General features: G+C 40.2%; 1 protein-coding gene across 4 annotated transcripts; it reads left to right on the top strand.

The window, feature by feature from the left end:
* Window positions 1-5,302: 5,302 nt before the first annotated feature.
* On the top strand, window positions 5,303-17,303 carry PVALB (parvalbumin). 4 transcript variants are annotated; one of them, XM_010585399.1, is made up of 5 exons: window positions 5,303-5,366; window positions 9,026-9,093; window positions 11,010-11,142; window positions 11,553-11,662; window positions 17,082-17,303. In XM_010585399.1, exons 2-5 carry the CDS (start codon window positions 9,033-9,035, stop codon window positions 17,108-17,110), a joined length of 333 nt encoding a protein of 110 aa, XP_010583701.1. In that variant the 5' UTR covers window positions 5,303-5,366; window positions 9,026-9,032; the 3' UTR covers window positions 17,111-17,303. The 4 variants fall into 4 exon arrangements, with proteins under 4 accessions (XP_010583701.1, XP_010583703.1, XP_010583702.1 ...); XM_010585401.1 differs by lacking the exon at window positions 5,303-5,366 and adding an exon at window positions 8,467-8,718; XM_010585400.1 differs by lacking the exon at window positions 5,303-5,366 and adding an exon at window positions 8,658-8,924.
* Window positions 17,304-21,112: the final 3,809 nt, after the last annotated feature.

Raw genomic sequence — 21,112 nt, 5'->3', positions numbered from 1 at the left:
AGAGATTCATTAAAGAATAACTATCAAAATTTGGGTTACCACAGGATTCCAACTGCTAAAACTAAAGGCAAATTTTCCCCAAAGCTGTTTACCCTGATCTAAATGCTTTGACTGCTCTCCTACCAGCAGCCTAGTATAAATGGGAATAAGTAATGAAGCTATCTTTCTGCTGTGATAGTTTTCTGGAATATAACCCCTGTGGTAATAATTACATGGGCTTATCCATCCCAGTGTGAACACCACCAGAGTGTCAATTATGACAAATGTCTGATACCCACAAATGTCTGTTGTAAAGAAAACCAACTGTTTCCATTCTCTTAACCTTGGGGTTAGGGTTTCCCACTGGGACTAACAGCTTTTTTTCCTGCTGCAAGTATCCATTTGAGAGTTGCTGGGAGGTGTTAGGATACACAGACCTACTGTTTCAGCACTAGCTTTTTTCTTGTTTGGTAATCTGAGCCTAACTCTCACCAGGGGTTTACACAGAAACACCTATTGCTCTTTTTCATTTGTATCATCTCCTTTGGGTGACACGGTTCAAGACATTTCACTTTCTTTTCCACACCATTTGCAATACAAGCTGGAGAGTCCCCAAAGCCCACTGGTAGCATGGACTATTAGTGACCTACTTCTTGCCTCTGGGGTATCTCTTGTAGTCATTTTCTATTTCCAGCTTTTGAGCCAATTGTCAGAGGAGTCGTATGTAAAAATGGAACCACTAAGCTTTGATCCTAGGAGTACAATCTTCTCTCAGGCAAACCAAAGAATAGTCCATTGCATGAACTGTGAAGAAGTGATGGAACCTAAAAAGCCTGAATCAGTCTCATATCCTCGATCTGGCAGAAGGAAATGATAATTACTATATACAAAACAAGGGACATTTTCAGTCACAGGGTAGTAGTGTAAAATATATGTATACCTGAAGAAATACGCTCATATGCAGCCTAAAGAGGGCATATATGAACTGAAGAGCAGCATATAAGCAAAGAGTCATAGTAAACATGGACTCAAGTTTCCTGTTTTATATTAGCGAAGAAAAAGGGTTTTTTTCTATGGGTTCTGTGAGTTGTTCTTGTAACTGATTTATTTTTCACGTACATTCTGTCCACCTGATCCTTCCACTTTTCACACGTGTGTGGTATTAAAAACTACACTGAGGAAAATAAGTTAAGAACCACCACACCAGATCAAAAAAAGTTTCCTCTAGTCCTCTAACCCAGTATCCTGTCCCCAACAGTGGCCATAGACAAAAGCCTTTCAAGGAATGTAAGCACAAGGCAATCACATTATAACACTTTCCCCTAATCCCCAAATCCCAGCCACTTTAGCTCAGGAGCTTCACAAGCTGGATGTGGCTTGTATGAGTTTGGTAACCTGCAATAGATCTCTCTTCCATGAATTGGCTCATCCTCCTCTGCAACACATAAAAGCTCTCAACATCACAACATCCTTGGCAGACTAAATTTAATAGGTGCTATACTTATTACGATGTAAAACTATCTTTTGAAAAAGCTACAAGTTGTACTCGCCAAGATGAAAGGTTTAGTGGTACTTTTGCCAGGAGAGGTTTGTCCTAAAATTCTGGACAACTTCTAATATAAGTATTGACATTTCATCTTCCTAATAAATCCCAATTGTGTTGTATTAATTAAAACTCATATTTGCTCCTACTTCTCCAAAAGTCTTTTGGTACAGGGTTTCTGGAATCCTGAATCACCGCATTGTATAGTTTATAGTTATACAGAGCACCTACGGCATGTCATTTCAGCTAAGGATAGCAATATGATATTTCTTCCTTTTTTAAGAAGATGAAAGAGGACAATATAGCTAGGACCTTGTAAGAAGGGGCAAGTCTGATAGCAGGAGGAAGAAACATACATTTATATCATAACTTACAGGGAAAACACCAAAGAAAATACTGCCACTGTAAGGATTTCTATCCTGCCTCTAAACATAGGTGAGACCAGCACTGAGCTTTGCCTTAGAGGAAAATGAAGGAGTTCCTACATAATGAATGTTGGCTATAAAATGCTTCAAAATGTTTTTAATCAAAATATTTTAATACATTTAATACTTAATTATTTAATACATAATATTTTTTAAAAGACTTTAAACTGTTGCATGAATTCTTTCCAAATCTAAATGTAATGTGGATGGGTACTAGATTGTATATGCATCTTGGACTGCAGCAAATTCAACCTGATTTGTCATTCTTGTCTTATGTAACAGGCTGGAGACTATAACAGATACTTTAGAATACTCTACAAGCTCAGATAGCAAAGAAACGCCATATTATGCTGGGCACCACAATACCAAGAAGATGCCAAGAAAATCAGAGGAATACCAAAAACAAGTAAGAAAAAATGATTACAGGTCTAGAGAGGCTGATTCATGAGAAAAGATGTAAAATAAATAATTCTATATAGGTTGGCTAACCCAAGGACTGGAGGATATTATAACTGTTTGTAAAATCAAATGAAAGGCATAAGCACCAAGACGACAGTGAAAAAGACGGCTGGTCCAGAGACTTATATGAAATATTGATGAGATGAAAATATGTAAGAGAAATTTTAACTGGTGACCAAGAAACATTTCTTATCAATGAAACCTCTAAATTTTAGAATATACTTCCAAATAAAGGAAGTCATATGGCTTCTTTAACAACTAAGTAGGAAAAGAAATGCATGGCGAGTGAAAGATGGCTGACTGGTATCCCTGAAGACTGAAATTGCTTGTCACAACACATGTACTAGACATGGGAGATAGCAGCAGGACAAGCTTTCTTTTTAAAGTGCTATGCTAGCACTATGATGATAACATCAAAAATTTATGGTACATTGGCTGATATGGACCTGGAGCACCTTATTATTCAGATTAAAGTTGTTTATGTGTGGTGGGAAAGAGAAAAAGAAATTATAATGGATGAGCATCCCAATTAACTTTGTAGTGTATATGTATCCTAAAGGGAAAGCCCAGTCCTAATCTTTTCCTGAATGAACCTGACTGAGATGATAGCAAATATGTAACCACATTACTGAAACTGATGAGTGCAGTAACACAAACCTCCTTCCTAAATTCTGTCATTTCACATAGGTGAACTCTCAGTGATCCTGTTGCCACAACACTTTTGCTTCAGGCAGATTTGTACGAATAGCCTAAAAGTGTCAGATTTTGATTGTAGTATTCTTACCACAAAAAAAAAAAAAACCAACAAAACCCCTTTTAATGAATTAAATACTTGACATGTAACAAAGACCTCACTGTATGCCTGATGAGGTCATAAATCTGCTTCTCTCTTTGTAAATAAGCCTTAGGAACTAACTAAAAGGATAAGAAAGGATTTCCACTAATCAGGATTTCTTTCACATGGCTGAATTACACAGAGGAATCACAATGACTAGCCCTGCACTGGCTCTCCTTTCACCAGCAGACAAATGCACTCGTTCCAATGGAGCAGACAGAAATGGAAGTCACACTCCAGTAGCCAAAAAGACAGTCCTACAATCCTTATCCTCTCTAAGCTGCCAAAAGAAGGTAAAAGAGAAAAGTTGTTCTGCCAGCTACCAAATGGAAATAGAGCATCCAGCTAACAACCACGAGATACTGGTATCTCTAAACCAGAATCTAATCTTGGTACTACATCAAGAGTATATTTTATGTGAAAGTGTAATGCAAACCCCACATCACTGAATTTAGTGAACAGCATACTATGAATCATACTGTTCCAAAGGCAACACATCAGTTGGTTGAAACATTTGGACCCACAAGAGTCAGCTATCTCACACTGTAAGTAAATACAAAGTCTCACCTGCTCTGAGCTAGGGCACAGACACAGTCTTTGTGAGAAATAAAGGAGGCTACCTGAAAAGTAATATTACTTCCCCTACTACTTTAGCACACTGAAAATTCAAAAACCACTACAGAAAGTCTAATAAATAAGAGAGAGAACATTAAACTGATCGAATTAACCTCTGTCATGTTTGATTCAATAACGCTTCCTCTTCAGAAATTATCTAAAGCTGCTGGAGAATTTCCAATTTATCACAGAACTCGGCATCAAAATGATACTGGCAGTAAAGAAACATTTTAAAATATTCTTATCCCACAAATAGCTCAATTAGCTTTCCTCCCTTCTAGGATCAATTAATCAAGCTAGAAAAAAACAAATCTCCCTTTTGCAGCACCCGCCTTTCCCAAAAGATAATTTCAGTTGTATCACAACAGCCTTGGTTGCTTTTTAACCTAAGAACTGTTGGGTTTGAGTCCTGAAACAGAAAAGATTTTTTTTTTTTACTCACAAATATACTCCAGATAAATGTGATTCATAGTCCTTTATAAAATGTTTCCTCTTGCCAGAAAAACATTAAATATCAGGAAAAGCATCCCCAGATGGATTACAGAATGGCAAATAGGTCTCAATGGCATTTTTATTGTTGTTATTATTGCTTGACAGAGTAAAAATAGAGGTGTCTTCAAAAGTGTCTTTGCCTGGAATGAGCAACTCAGCATAAAGAGAATTTATATGCTGAAAAGGTTACAGTCAATGTATTATGACTGTATGTATAGTTTCTCTTCATTTACAATGCCCCGCCTCTCCTAAGAAAGCTCAGGTTGTAAATTTTTTAGACTTCTACAGCGCCTTGCCCAATGCGGCCCAGAATGGAGATATTTTTTTTTATGCCCATTTATGTGTGTGGAACCAGAATTACACAACTGAGTTTGCTGTTGCCTGCAGGAAAAAATATTTCTGCCTTCCTTCAAAGCCAAGAAGTAAAGCTGAATGTTGCAGCTTTGGGTGCAGGAGGCAGTTTACAGATGTTCTCTCGTTTCGAGTAGTATCTGCCAGGGCTAAAGAGAGAAAAGGACAAACTCCTGAGCGTGTCTTCACTTTCCCTCACTCTGATGAGGAGGTTCCATCTTCCTATTCCGTTCCTTCTGAGCAGGCTCCCATCTCTCAAACTGAACCTCCTGATACATTGTGATCTCCCCAATGCCACCTGCATTTGATGCAAGATGAAGCACCTATTTGCCCCCAAATAGCTCATTCACATCACCTGCCTCCCCCCATAACAATGGAGTTTCCAGCAGACTGCCAGTTTGCCGAGGTAATAGGTTTTCACAGCCAGGGGAAGGTGAGCGCCAAGGATTATTAATAGCGTTTCTTGATAAGTTAAGGGAAGGATAAATGTGACACCGCCACCAAAATCCCTGAATATCTGATACCAGTGAGGAGTGGGTATCACCTGCCAAAAATAGAGAGAGCAAGAGAGATTATATAAGTGGGTTTCCTACCCTGAGTTCCACCTCTTTTTGACCACCTCCATATCTAACACCCTTTTCAAGCGTGCTTAGGAGAGATCCAAAAGGTAAGTAGCAAGAAAATGTTCAAACTTCCACAGCAAACATAGATTCGCCCGCTTCTGGCAGGAACCCAGGACCTTCGCCTGAAGGAAAGCAGATAAGGATATCTTCCATCGCTCTGACCCTATCCCCCTTCCCACAAACAAAAGCCCAGAGACACAGAGGTTCAAATCTCCCAAACAGTGAGGCCTGGCTTCCCACAGAGAAGACTCCAAACAAGAAGAAATGGCCATTAAAAGGAGGAAATGGGTTAACACAATGAGGGGGAATAAGGAGAAAAGGAGGGGAGAAAGTGAGAAAATGGAAATAATGAAACAGGGAAGGGGAGGGGAGAAAGTGAACGAGAACGGGAGCAAGGACTCGGAGAACAGAATTTACTGAAATGCTCAGTTGTGAACCAAAGGCAAAAAAAACCCTTCAGAAATGACATCTCTCTCTATGCACAGACGATCGTAAGCAATGGAATGAAGTTGCTCTCTGGTGTGGTGATTAGGAAGATAAAGGAAATGCGTCACCCTGTTTTGCAAAGGACCCCCGGCTTTCTGCTTCAAGTTTTGGCGTGGGGGCTTCTCGCTGTTCATGAAATTCTCCCTGAATTGTTTGCTTTTGACAAGGGCGGGTTGATTTCTACTTAATTTACTTGATCTTTTACTTAGTAAGAATATCATCATTCTGGCGCTGGTGGAAGGGGGAGTTGATCTATACGAAAGCTTCTGTGCAGACAACTTGGAAATCCACAGTGTGGATTTTGCAAATAGTTCGGGCAGGAAAACTGGCAAAATCTCAGAAATAAAGAAAAACGCGTCATTCATCTCGCAGGGATGATGAGAAAAAGGTGAAGGGTCGAGTGTGAAACTGCCAATTCGTGAAACGCCTTTTACATTAGAATAACATAACAGTTTTGACTAAAGCTTGGTGGTTAAAAGCTTCTAGAAGTTTGCTAGCTGTCCTTAAAATGTATGCACTGCTGAGATTAGAGACGGGCCTCGGCCACTCCTCCATGTTAGACCACAACTCTCCCCTTCATAAACCTGTATTGTCGCTGCTTTCACTTTTCTGGCCATGGACGGTACGGCCTCTCGACTTAGGAGCAGGGGATGGGAAGCCAGGAGAAATGTTATTTACGCTATACGAATGGCTCCACCTGATCTGAAGCCTCGTTTTTCTGGCACCTCTCACTTTTCGCCTTCACAGCATTATTAGACCATAGCGGCCTGACAGATCCAATGACGAGGGAAAGCGGGGCGGTTCGCGCATCGTTAGGGATGCGGAGGGACCTGCCGGGCTCCCAGCCCCAGGACACAGGCACGGAATGGGCCTCCTACACCGGGTAACGATGCGCCTCTGGCCTGTTTGCTTGGCATCAGGCTTGTTAACCTGATCAGCGTCTGCCAGCACAGCAGGCAGCCCTGCGCATTGCCTCTGCCAGCTCGGGCTTGAGTTCCCTCCGAGGGCAGCCTTCCAAATGTGCTCTGCACTGTCAGCAGAGCGGGGTTGACACCGAAACACGAGTCACCCGCAACGAGAGCATCTTCACTGGCCGATGGTAAGGAGCATTCCTGTTTGTAGGGAGCTAAAAGGAGGCTCTTGTGGCTCCGAGAGCGACGATGCCTCAGCAACGGGTTTGCAAAAGGTTCGTCAGAAAGAAAAGAAACCGGGGAGACTGAGGCCCTGCTCCTTTGCAGGCTGCACCGATGCTGAACTTGGCAAAGCAGGGAAGTGGACAGCGATGTCGTATCAGGCCGGAGGTGTCTGCACTGGAAACAAGAAGGGACTCTTCTCTCTTCCGCCAGTTAAGAAAAAGTAAAGGGACGCCAGCTACATAAGATCGTGCACATTCGTTTCTCTTGTAAATACTGATGGGTCTACACTTCACCTAAAACAGACTAACGATTGGCTTTTAACCTGTGCTACACCAGGCTTTTTCAACTCAGTTCTCCGAGCTGAACTCCGCTAAAGCAAGAGACCCGAGTACTGTCTGTACTGCACCCTTTCACCTCCCAGCTCCAAAACAAACAGGGCAACTGGGCGAGAATTGCCCCTGTGGGAAGATGCTTGGAGCCCTTCTGTGAGGCTGCAGTTCATCTCGGGTCAGCATCCTAGCGCACAGCTCCTCTTTCCTTGTAGATCAGGGAAAGATGCATTCAACCTAGGGAGAGGGATTCAGCTCCCCCATCCGTCTCCTCGTTTGTCCCTGGTGAAAACTAAGCCTCTCTTGTACCTCAGGAAATACACGGAAATGGCGGGGGGAAGTTCCAACGAGAGAAAAACAACAGTCCCTCCCACAACGAAGAGTCCTTGTTTAAAAAAGAAAAGGGGGAAAAAAAGGGAGGGGGAGGGGGACACCCCAATGTCACCTCCTCCTCCATCCTTCTGCGCTCAGTGGCATGCTAATGACTCACCCATTACAGCTCAACTTGGGCCGCGGAGAAAAGGATGGGGGCTCGAACTTTTAAAAGCGCTGAGGAATTACTGTCAGAGCGAGCCGAGTTTTTGCAGCAGCCCCCTCCTTGGTAAGGCCGCTCTCTCACGGTCCCGCTCAGGATAAGGGTGCAATTGCGTCAGCGGGATCGGGCTGTACCCGTTGAGGGCAGCGTGGGGATCTCACTGCCACCGCTCTGCCCTCCCCCGTCTTTCCTGAGGCAGAGATGCCAAAGCTCCTGCAGAGATCTGCCCTACTACTGGGCCCTAACCTGCGCTATCTCAGCCTAATGGCTCCTGCCCAAACTCCGAGAATGAGCTGGACTGCTTGCCATATTTCATGTGAAAAAAGGGCACAGGTCCTTGGCGAAAAAAACAACCCTAGAAAATAACATTACAATTCTCAAATCTTTTCTGACAATGTCGGGAAGTGCCCAGTCCCGCCTGAGAAGCCCACCGCTGCACAGGAGCTCCGCACGAGTGTGTTGTCACCCCACACCTTGTTTCACCATATCATATCATGGAAGATTCTGCAGCATATTGTGCATTACAAACGGGATCTGTAGGATTCGCAGGGATGTGATAATTAATTCAGCGAGGATGATGCTTAATATGGACTGGCCCGAAAGAAACGAGGTCTAAAAAGAGTATGTGTGTGAAGGGGAGGGGGGAGGGAAAAGGGGGATGTTTCAAGTGTTTGAACGGTAATGTTCAAAAGCTACATTACACTTGCTTCCCGACCTCAAGAGCAGCTTGAAGCTTGGCATATGCTGCAGTTCCTTACTCATCACCGAATGGAACTGGTAAAGCTCGTCCTGACTTACTAAAGGAAAAGGCTCTGCTCTGCACCACCAGCTCTTCCACCGCACCCGAGAACTTGACCTTGGCACAACTCTTTCTCCAGCCAGTATCACAACAGACTCTGGCACTGCTCCAGTAAGGCTTAGGCTCCAACCTCCCAGGGAGCGACCCCCACTCGCGTCTTCCCCCACCCCTGTCCCCGCAAAGGCATCCCCGTACCCTCTCTTTTAGCCGAACCCTCGCTTCTGTGGACTACTTGGTGCTCTGCAAACTAGGGAGCGACAGCCCATGGCACTTATCCACGCAGAGCTATAGAGCTGGCACGGGTCCAGCCTCTCCCGGTGTGCCATCCCCACACAGCACTGCAGCTTTGGTCATATGAGCAGAAATGATGAGAAAAGCACTTTTTAATCTTTTCGCACTTGCTTCCCTGTTCAAACAGTTGCAGGATGGCTATGACTGACGTGCTCAGTGCTGAGGATATCAAGAAGGCTGTGGGAGCCTTTTCAGGTGAGTGCTTTTTTTTTTTCCCTCCTCTTTTCCCCTCTTTCGTCTCTTCAGCTTAGGATAGCAGTGCATTTATTTAAGCTCAGGGAAGATTAGAGGATACGACTAGACAAAATATCAAAGGAGGACGTGTTTTCAGAAGTGCAGTGAAAGCCTGACAGGTTTATCAAGTACAGGGCTGCATCCTCAGCAAAGTTGCCCTGCACATTACAGAGGTGAAGTATTTCTTTTAAAGGAAGGCAAGCAGTAACTGCAGACAGACTTTTCTTCTACCGAGAGGATACTTTCAAAGGGAACAAAACCCTCGCCGAACCAGGGGGGATTATATCTTGATGTGGGATAGGGAAGTCAGCCGTGGATGTCGGCAGCTTCCCTCTCCCCCCTGACATTCAGTTTCAGGTATTACAGAACTGCTGTTTCTCATTTCAAGGACATAAGAAACCGCTCTTTTCCCACTTCCTATGCCGGAGTCCCTGGGTGGGCTTTGCTTTTCAGGATGGAGCAGAAGGCAACAGTAGAGCAAGCCGGTGCACTGCTCGACTGCAGAAGCTTTCTGCAGGACGAATGGCTGCAGTGGTCCATACTTCCCTCTCAGACTCCTCCGGGTTTCACATAGTCCCTACCCCTCTAATTCATCGCGACCCCTAAACTGACAGCAAACCCTCTTCGTGCTTACAGAGATTCAGGGAGTTAAGGTTGCTCTCAAAGAAACGCCAGAAATCCTGCTCCGGGATGCACGTTATCTCCCCCCTTCCCCCAAACTACCTGCCTGATCGCACCACCCAGGAGAGACGCCTCTTTCTGTCCTGGTCTGTGCGATGACCTTCCCAAACAGACAGAAGCGCAAAACCCTCTGAGCCCGACTAAACTCAGCAGCCGGGGAGTCGAAGGGACCAACAAACTGCTTTGCTCGATCCAGCAGCTGTTTTTCTCATTAGCTTCCATTGTTCTAGGGCCATCTCCGAGTCCCGGAGCAGATGCAATTAGCAGCAACTAATGACAGATCTCAGTCAGGCAGATCCCAAAAGACTGAGCCTCCTTAATTTTATGTAATAGGAAAAGCTGCGGCGGGAATAAGGATGCATGGGGAAGAAAAAAAAAAAGTCCATAGCACGTTTTGGAGGTCACTGTATTGGATTTCTAATCCACTCCACAGTCGTTAGGCTACATGGGCGGGACAAAAGTGGGTGCGGTAAAGGACGGGAGAGGTGGAGCAGGTAAACTCATTCATCTCGGCTCCGATTTCAAGGGGCCGGGGGGTCCCCCCCCCCCCGGGCGATTGTGCCTCACAAGGTCTTGCAGGCAGCGTACAGTACAGCACTCCCCTGCAGCATCTGAGCTTGCAAATCACGATTGCACATACCTTTAGCGGTCGAAATGCAACACTGATTTCTAGTAAGTCTTCAGGAAATAGCCATGTGCTCCGAAACACTTCTCGTCAATGCAAGGCTCCATGGTTGAGCAAAAGCGGGTTGTTTTTTTCCAGGGCTGGAAATGTCAAAAAGTGACAGCGATCTAATAGTCAGAGTCCGCTCTCAGATGGCTGTTTTAGCGTAAAACTTAGCAAAAAAAAAGGGGGGGGGGGCGGTAAGGCACTGAAATGAGACCAAGCAGGTTAGACTTCAGCTCCCAACACTATCACAGACTTCCTGTGTGACCTTGGGCAAGTCTCCATCCCTCTGTAGCTCAGCTCTCCCTGCAAAACGGAGACACTGCCCCTCTCCCCCTTTGTTTATTTCAATGAGTGTCTGTGAAGCGTGGACGATTACAGTGCGCACATCTAGCTCCTACCAGAGCTGCGCTCGACTGTGCCTCCCAGGGTAGGACACCCAGCAGTATGGCAGAAAACTACAGGTATGTGTTGGTATATATTTCAATGATTTTTGTAAGCAGTTCTCTGGTTTTTTCATCTCCTATAGCGGCTGAATCTTTTAACTACAAGAAGTTTTTCGAGATGGTAGGACTGAAAAAGAAGAGCCCAGAAGATGTGAAAAAGGTTTTCCATATTCTTGATAAAGATCGAAGTGGCTTCATTGAAGAGGAAGAATTAAAGTAAGTAAAGATACATCCCTTCTCAAATAACCTCGCCTTAAGAGTCTAATCTCCTGTTTTCTTTTTTTTACAAGACTCTAGGTATTTGCATACAATTCAATCTCTTGACTAGTATTTGTGTGCAATAATCAGTTGTTTGCTGATTATATGATCTAAAGTGTGTTGGATGTAGCTAGTTGTAACTTTTATTGCAGGATCCCTGAAACACATGAATGATCAATACCTTACAGATAGTTCTTCAGTCAAATGCAGTTTCAGAGTAAAGCACTCCTCCTGAATGTTAAAGAAGGTCAACAACAGAAGATACAGCCCTGGATTCCAACTCATATATCAAAGTAGTGGTACGAATAAATACAAAGTAAAACTGTTCTGGAAAAAAACCTTTCTTTTTTTCCATGCCTCCTCTTTAGGTTTGTACTGAAGGGCTTTACCCCAGATGGAAGAGACCTATCGGACAAAGAAACGAAAGCTCTTCTGGCTGCTGGAGATAAGGACGGTGATGGTAAAATCGGCGCTGATGGTATGTGATTAGAGGAGTAAACTTTGACAGTAACAATCGAATATTACTCTTGCATACAATAACTGAGGAAATCTAGGAATCACTGGGCGCTGTGACCTTCTGAAGGGCACAATTTGGATTTTATGAAATACCAAGTCCTGCTACATTTGCCATACCTTGCTTGCAGGCTTTAGGGGAAACAGCAGCGGAGTTCTGACACTAGAGGGGGCAAGAGTTTACAGAAATCGAGATGTAGTTAAGGCACACTACAACTCTATAGTACAGGACTAAGTACCAATCCAACTTCTAGTTCAGTTAGTTTAATTTTTCTGCTGATTTCAGTGGGGAGAGGATCAGGACACTGAGAGTTCAAAGACCCAGGCTTGACTATAAAGCTTAGAAAAGACAAAGAAAAAAAGCTGAGTACCAGCGTTTCTGCTTGATGATTAGTAAATAGGAAAGTAATGCACGACTTAGCAAAGCAATGCTTTTAAAATTCAAAGTACTGTCAGTCTGCTACAGAATTTCTATACAATAACTGTCTATCCAGCCTTTTCTAGTGTTTATGTGGGTCTTCGCAGCTAAGGAAGCTTGTCACTCCCTTCTACTAAATATGAGAACTACAAGAAAAGAACAACTTTTCCTCTCACAGCATTGCTTAAAAAAATTACTGCTGTTTTCTATTCCCCCTTGGGATGAATCAAAGTAGCCCACATACAAAATTTCTCCTTTTTCCTCTTTCTGTATCCCTGAGACACACTAGAAGAGGCATGAAGAGATGCAGAATGAATTAAATCTTTCCTCATTGCAGGAGGTAGTAGCAGAAGTTTGTGGCCAGAGTACTGAATCACCTAGCATGCAATTGCTAAGTTTTCACCATATTGATAAGCCATATGATAGGTTGAAATCTGAAAAATATCTAAAAAACCTCATATCTCTCTGTCTTACGTGATCTCTGGCATTTGTAAAAAACATTGTTTCCAAAAAAAAAAAAATTAAAAAGGGGATAAAAAGCAAAATACAACTAACATAGTCTCCTAATTTAGAAGCTGAAAAAATGACACACAAAATCAGACACTGACATATTAGTCAGGTGATATATTAGCTAAACTGCCTGTTCATAGTGCACTGGCATTATCAGTGACTATAACCCTGTTTCTAGACTGAAGACTCTTAATTTCTCAGATCATGATTATATTATGGTTGCAGAGGAACAGCTGCGAAGCATGTAGGGGAAGTTCCTGCTAAACTTTAGCAGTGCTACTAAACCCAATGAGTGTGTCATTATTTGAAATTTCATATGCTTTATTATATGGGTCCTCCTTATTCCCATTAAAATTAGTGGCAGTGGTACTAAGATCAGTGGGCAAGATTTTCAGAAGAAAACTTGATTCAGGTAAGTAAGGTTACAGCTGATCCACCAATCTCATATCAGTTATTTTCAGTTATTCCCAGAAGGCTGCAAAACAAAAGCAGCATCAATTGGAATAAAAGAACTATATTGCAGAATGATTTTGGCTTATACAAAAGAATACGGCATTAACTTTTTTATTTATGATTGGCCATAACTTTAAAAAAAAAAGTTGAAACAATGCCTGAAAGCCAGTACATTGTAATAAAGCAGTATGAAACGCCTCTTCTCCTTATCTCTTTCTTCTGCAACTTTTACCCTTCCTTAACTTCGAACTGGAATTACCCTGAATTTATACTCAATAATGAGAACAGCATGAAGGGCTTTTTTTCTTTTGATTCCTCTGGCCATATCCCTACTGTACAACATTATTGGTTGCTTTTCCATTTCTTAAATTTGACTCCAACAGTAAATTGTTACACCAGAAAGGCTTGAAATACATGCAAATTAACAGCTGGGACTGTGACCAAAGGATGAGGATGATGGGTACTTTCCAGCTTTTCCTTTGGTTCATAAATCCAATTCCAGATTAGAACCGCCTATGTAAATAAAATGTAAAGTCATGAATATACATCACATTCATATTCAGTATTGCAATGCTGTGTTTCTGTTGCAAACCATTTGTTTGTTTCCCTGTAACTGAATTGTCAGGCATCACTTTTACTCCTTGGTTCAAACATCAGCTTCGTACATCACTAAATGATCACAAACATGCTGCCTTTCACAGGGGTTAATGTTAATTCACTAGATGGCCCTTGAACGCTGTCCCTTAGGAGCCCATAGCAGTTGTAAGAACTGATCTTAATGGATTTTTAATACCACAGAGCCATCTTTCTCAGACGCATCATCACTAACGTTAATCCCAACCTAATCAGCCTTTTTCCAGTTAGGGTCTCGCATTACAAATTTTCTCTTAGGTCTTCTGCTTTAAACCTTTATCATTCCTGCAAGACCGTTCAGCTCAGAAGTAGTTTCACCAGCTTACCTCTTGTCCAATCAAGATTTGTAATTTGTGGCTGATCTGCCAGTTTCAAACAGGCGAAAATTTGCAGTCTCTCCATGCAAGACATGACCATCTTCTGTGTGATGTCAAGCCCCCTCCATCTTCCACTGATGTGAACAGAAGATGACGAATCTGAAAAAAATTGCAGGTCAAGGCCAGGTTACCTAATAAAACTACAAACATTAGCTTCCAGATTGGATTGGGAAGTGATGCTGAAGCAGCTCTGTCAGCTTCAGGAGAACGTTTATAAGAAACAGAAGAAAAGAAAATTAAGATTTCTGCTCACAATGGTTTTTTAAATCTATTTTGTGTATTAGCACTGGACGTGCACATCATGCCTTTCAGTTTCTTGATATTAATAGACTTGAGAAAGTCCATAGAGAATTTTCAAAGATTATGCACTATAGACAGAACAAATCCAAATTTTCATCCCAGTAAGTCAAAAACTTTTCTTGATACAGCTCAACTTCTGCAAATATTTAAAAATGTTTCAGTTATTTTCTTTAAATGTTGTAAAAATGAGACATCAAGCATTCAGAATTACAACTGATAAGTCATGACCTTGCCACAGGTAAAAGTCATGACAAAAAAGAAAAACCTTTTGGAAGTCCTTCTTTTCTTATTCTTCTTTGTGCTCTTGTATCTTCTAAAATAAATTAATGTAAGTCATTACTTATGAAATTTCCTAAACAGATTTGCTATTGTACAGATAACATAAAAAACACGATCTGATGAGAGAAATCATTAGCCTACAACAAGTTCTCTGTAATTATTTCTGTCATTACAGTAAAATACTACAGGGTATGCATTAGCCTGGTATATACTACTAAACTGTACTGAATATAGTGAAACAGCCTTCTTTTAAGTCAGAGCTTTGACACAAGACAGCTAGTAAATTATTTTACAGGACAAAATAGTCTAAATAATTGTAATTTAAAACTATTGTTTGTGCAAAGAAAGATATAACTTAATTTTGTTTGGAAGGAGAATTACAACTGGAAAAGAGGATGTAGTCAATCACAAGGACTCTCTCACTAACAGGCCAGTCAGGGCCAATAACCATTTACAAAAATGACCAACAGGCAGGGGCTAATACACAGTGCTTTATCACAGAAGTTTTGCATATATGAATACACTTTGTAACAATGCCTCCACAAGCCACCTGTGGTTGGGCTAACCTTCATATAAAAATAAATAGTGAACTAGTTTACAAGATTATTCAACTGGAAGATCTTTGAAATATTTAAAGTATATTGAAAATCCTGGAAAAAGTATAGAGCATATAGCAGTTTTCATGAAGGAATATTTTACGGTTTGCTGGCTATCAGAAAGTACCCGTTAAATATATTGGCATTAAGTGATAATATCACTATCATAACGTATTATAGAAAATATTTGGCTGCAAATCTGAATTACCTTTTCCAAATATATTCTGTAGATACAAATTATTAGAAAAAAGGATTTAATTTAGTTGTAGCAAGTATGACAACTTGTTCTAATAGCATATGCATAGTTAGTTTTCCCTTTTGGAAAGGTTTCATCCATTGGAGTTCATGTTTCTCTCTGCAGGATTTATTCACACAGTGATTTAATAATCATAGCCTTTTTCCTTTTCTGCCCAGAATAGTCTGGGTTTCTATCACAAGCACTTTATGTTATCTCTTAAATTCAGTTTGCAACACTTTCGATCTATGTACCCACTGTGTACAGGATTTATACACGTTTTAAGTAATCTGCATCACTAATCCTAATTTGGATTTACATCTTTCAAAATGATGGATAAATTTGGATTTCATTTAAACCCTCTGACACTTTTATTTCTCAGTCTGGTTTGTCAGCATTTGGCAACATGGTTTTTGGACACGTCATCAAAAGTGCTATCTGTTTGCACACACCAGTCAGTAAAGATCTCACTTGTTTAGAGTTTAGCATTTTTCCACTGAACATTAGAATGTTCTTTAAAATGCCTAATTTTCATCTTCTATCTTTTTTCAGTTGCAAGACATTACTCTTCATTATGTCAAACTTCAATAATTTTCTCTTGAGCCTTTACAGATGACTGCCTCCCCTATTTGTCATTTTCCTCTCAACTGATTATGTTAAACCCATAAACCACTCTCTCTGTATACTCTCTAATCCCTTTATCGTCTTTGTTGCCCTTCTTGGGATTCCCTCCAGTCTGTCATTTTTAACGCTCTGAGGCACACACAACTGTGCAAGGTATTCTCATGTGTAACTGTTCCAAGGTTAGATGGAGTTAGGAATTATAACCTCCTTGGGTAATACAGTATTCAGAGTGCAGTATGCCAGGCAGCTACTCACCAGAATACAAATGTGCCTTTTCCATGCTTTATCACCCTACGAAAGGCATTATATATACCAAAGCATAAAATAACCCCAAACTGCAGATAGATACATTTATGTAAATATTATGGATGTAACACTAATAAAAGCCACAGCGTAAAATCCCAGCCCTCTAAGCTCACAGGAATTTTTCTCATTATCATCAATGTGGTCAAGATTGCTACATAGGTAGGTGTCAGCCTTCTGTTTTTGTAATGTGTCATTTTCAGTCAATTTGCCATTACAAAATTGAGTTTAAATGTAATATATTTATAATATAGGGACATGAATACTCTGAAAGAGTCATTAATGAGTCTCTTTGCCAAACTCTGATATAAAGGAAATTTATCTCACTGCAAAATTAAATTTCTAGTTCTTGCCTTCATCCCATTGAGATTTACAAAGGAATAACAGGGAACTAATCAAGTTCTTCAGATGAATAGCGGTGGACAGTCTTGACAGTCTGGCATGTATAGCATTTCTGCCTTACCCTCAAAAAATCCTTTCATTTCACTGTAAGATTTCCCAAGTCATACTTTCCCTTTAATTAACTTGGATTTCTTTGTTCTTCTGTTATTGTGATGTTTCTGCTACACCAGTGACTCTGTAATCATTGTAATATGCTTCCTCCTTCTTTACATTTTCTTTTTTTAATATTTTTAAACAATTTTTCCCTTCTCCAGAATTTGCAACTATGGTGGCTGAATCATAAAGGCTTTGACCAATGCAAACCCTTCACTCATCCTTCACTGCCCAATTCCAACCACCTCCTGCTGACTGCTTTGGCTCCTGTTCTATTTATTTATGTTATTTTATACTCCAGCTCTGTTCTCTGCAATCCTGCAACTCTGTAATTGTGCTGAAAGACACTGTTAAAATAATAAAGGTCACATCAATCTGGGCTTTATTCTCTCTCACTATAACTTGTTTCTTATTTCATGTAGGCTTGGCACACGCTGAGAGAAAATTTTACTCTTTTTTGCTGACATCCCTGCTGCTTTATCCCTAGCTAGGGTAAAGTGGGAAGAAATTTTAAAAATTATTTGGGATAAAACATGCGTATAATGAGTCATTCAGTCCAAGTTCTGAACTGTGGCAAAACTGACTGCATTATTTTTAAGCCATCCCTGCTAAATGGATGCATACTCATAGCCTGGAAAATCTCTAGTGATGGCAATTACCCAACTTCATTTGGCAGTTTGTTCTTTCGACTTAATCAGCGTTATAGCTAAAAAGTATTTCCTAATATTTAACCTACATCTCCCCTGATGCATTTTGGTGATCAGTAAATTGATTCTTGTCTGTATCATTTGTTAAATTTGCCTGGTGCAGGGGGATTTTTGGACAAAAGGTTTGACAGGAATATCAGTTGGTGCCAATCATGCATGGGGATAACTTCATAAACTATTAAAAAGTGGTCACTTCTGAAACACAGTTATGTTTACTAGCAATGTTACACAACTATCTAGGACAGGAGGAATGGAATACTTGCAACAAACAACAGTATGAATTTCAGGAAAGGGGACACCAAGATTCAGGTGTGATGCTGCTGTTGACACTCCCACTGTTAAAATAGTATATCAAAAAATCCCGGCAAAAAACATTTCTCCTAAAACTTCACCAGAGAAGTGAGTATCTTTTTTTTGAGTTACATAGAAGAAACTGAGACTCAAGCTAAGGAAATGACTAGCCAACAGTAAGCCTATGACAGAGCCAAGAGCTAAACACTTGTTTCCCAAACCCTGTTCAGTAACTTTGGCACCAAGCTCATGCTTTTTATCTTTTTTGTTTTGTTTTGTTTAAGCAAAGATTAAAAGGGGGGAGGCAGGGGGAAGGGAATCCTTTTAGACAACATCTTCCCCACATCTTGACAGAACATTGGTTACTACTGCAATAAAAAGGAAGGATATTTGCTGTTTCTAGATTCCAAACTATTCCCTGCAGCAATAATACCTTATTCCATTCAGATTTACTATCACTAATTTAGTATAAACAAAAAGATAAGGTTGAAACCCTGTCACCATCACATTGTACAAAATACCATTCTCTGCCACAGCGATTACCCAGTGCTACCTGGGAAGCCAATATACTCTCCCTAAACCATTCTAGATTTTCACTCTGTAGTAACTTACCAGGAAGACTTTTTGCTGAAGCTGCTGTGTGTTCAAAAGAAATGCTTTGGTTTTGCACAATGTATATACGGATCTGAAGAATGTATTGATTTTTAAGTATTCTAAATAAAGCAAATGAAAACGGATTGCAATGAAGCAAGTCTATTTACTTCTTTTTCTCGGCAGCTGCTGACCTCAAGTGGCAATAAAGCGCAATTACAAGAATATACAGGGCTACAAAGAAAACATTAGGAACCCAGCTATTGAAGTATCACGAAGGATCCACGGAATCAGATAATCGACATAAAAATCGCTATATGAACAAAGCCCTTTATAGTCTTTCTCTGTTCTTTGAACCTACAAGGATTTATATTTTAATGCTTCCCTGGATGGCACGAAAGCTGAATTTTTTTCAGGGCTTTAACAAAAATAGCCCAATAGAACAAATAGCAAATAAACACAGACATTAATGAGTCTAAAAAATTATTTATACTACATTATGTGAAATAAAGTATGTTACAGCAACATTAATGAGGATATTTTATTGGCATAAAAGTCTGAAGACTCCAATGATTCCTGTATCAGTCTTTCTTCACATTATTCCCTCAATCACTCCTGAACAAGCAACACTGAGTGCCTAATTTGGCCTGAAATTTTTCAGCTATATAGTAATGTGTAAGATGAAAAGAAATATCCTTTACTTTCAAAGTGAAAAAGTTACAATGGGTAGAGACACATCCAAAATACCATCTTTACTTTTCATGCTGACAGTACCTGATATTCTAAACATGCATTTGTTCAGTTTATTCAGATATGCAACTGGTATAGTCAGAACCTATGTGATCAGAAGTCTCATAAAATCTGTTTTGAACCACTTTTTTTCCTAACTGTATGTTAAATTCAAAGTTCAAGTTTCAATATTTCATGCCTCTATCACTGAAGAAAAAAAAAAATTCAAATGTGTGTAATATAAATAAATCTCTGCCCAAACATAAAATTACTTTTTATCAATTATCATCAAACTATTACTTTTTTTCACTGTTGGCTCTTCAATGTTTATCTTAGACTCTTACTTTTCCCACCCATATTCCTTCCAAACCTTCCCCAAATCTTGAATTGTTTCATTTTCAATTAACAAAAATTCTCACAATTTTCCTGTTAGGTGGAATTTATCTAGTTGTGGCTCAAGATGCAGCAAACAAATGCAAAATTTTAAGTTACAATAAAATATAAAATAAAACATTATACATACAATATATTAAATTATCCATTTTCATATCACTCATTTTAATGTCTTTAAGACTGTCACAGAAACTACTGTAAAGAATGAAGAAAGCAGAATTTGCTACAAAATTTAATCAGGCTTTCAGCAGAGTGTGGATTATAGTACTCTTGACAAATACAAAAAATCCACATTACCCTGCAATGTACTAGTTCATGAAGGAAGACGTTTTAATTTTCACGTGCATAAGCAAGGGAGCAAAATTAAGTTTCTCCAAGAAACATTTACCTTAAATTTCTTTATTGGCATCTTACATCTTCTTTGTCCTGAACAGTTAGTGTTCTGTAATTTTCTCCCCTGTTGTAATGCAGTAGAAGTTATGAAAAAAACCCAACTCCAGCCATCATGCTGAAGACAAAATTTTAAATCATCAGTACACATCCTTTCTTTAGATTCATAGCCACTGGTTTGTAATGAGACACAACTGGATGATTTAAGATATGTAAATTATGTTTACACATGCAAAAAAAAGACACTACTTGTTCACATTGGTATTATATATTGCTAGGAAAGAAATACAGCTTGCTCTCAGCTACAACTCAAAAGGAAGAAGAGCCAAATCCTCAAGTTACAAGACAAACCATCATCTCCTGACAAATTACATTAGCATTTAACAAAAAGGGTTTGTACCAACAGACCATCACCAACTCTTAAAATTTCTCTGATCACCATTTACCATTATCAAACCCTTAACCAACAAATCCATAATTATTTGTGCTTTAGGGGTCCTGCCAAGCTCTTAATGGAGTTTCATGGATCAACAATTTTCCACATGTCTTATTTTGGGAATCAATGGACTGGAGGCCATAACACCTGTTCACTTTGCAGAAGCTGAGCTAGGATTTATATTTACAGTCTATCCACCAGTCCTGAGCTCAACACTGCCTAACGTCCTATGATTGCTTTCACGCTCTGTTCACTCCATCAAAGCAAAACTTGCTTGTTTGCTTCTTTTGCCTTTTCTGACTTCGTATATTTTGGGGGGAAGTAAGGACACTTTTATCTAGTTTCTAAATACTTTCAAAGACTGGAGATGCAGTTCATGTTCTCCTTTCCAGCAACACGCACATAGTTTTATCAAAGCCTCTGTGCTATAGTACCTAAACATTAACAATATGCTGTCCAAAACAGAGTTAATATTGTTACGGAATTAAAAACTGCAGCATTGCACAACATTTGCAAGAAGTTCTGCCTCAACAAAATAACGTCAAGGATTACGAATTTACACAACGTTCACTGAAGACACAAATTAGTCCACAAAATTTTTATTAATGAGCATAAAGCACAAAAGAACTTAATTTGACTCTAAAATCTCAGATTG

The sequence above is a fragment of the Haliaeetus leucocephalus genome, unplaced genomic scaffold (genome assembly GCF_000737465.1).
Source record: "Haliaeetus leucocephalus isolate CR32 unplaced genomic scaffold, Haliaeetus_leucocephalus-4.0 Scaffold101, whole genome shotgun sequence".
Lineage (NCBI taxonomy): Eukaryota > Metazoa > Chordata > Aves > Accipitriformes > Accipitridae > Haliaeetus > Haliaeetus leucocephalus.
The sequence above is the reverse complement of the archived record's forward strand: the minus strand, read 5'-3'. Positions and strand labels throughout refer to the sequence as shown.

Coding starts and splice junctions, on each gene's coding strand:
- PVALB (XM_010585399.1), top strand. CDS start 9,033: ATGGCTATGACTGACGTGCTCAGTGCTGAGGATATCAAGAAGGCTGTG. Junction 9,094..11,009: donor GGCTGTGGGAGCCTTTTCAG/GTGAGTGCTTTT, acceptor CATCTCCTATAG/CGGCTGAATCTTTTAACTAC. Junction 11,143..11,552: donor ATTGAAGAGGAAGAATTAAA/GTAAGTAAAGAT, acceptor CCTCCTCTTTAG/GTTTGTACTGAAGGGCTTTA.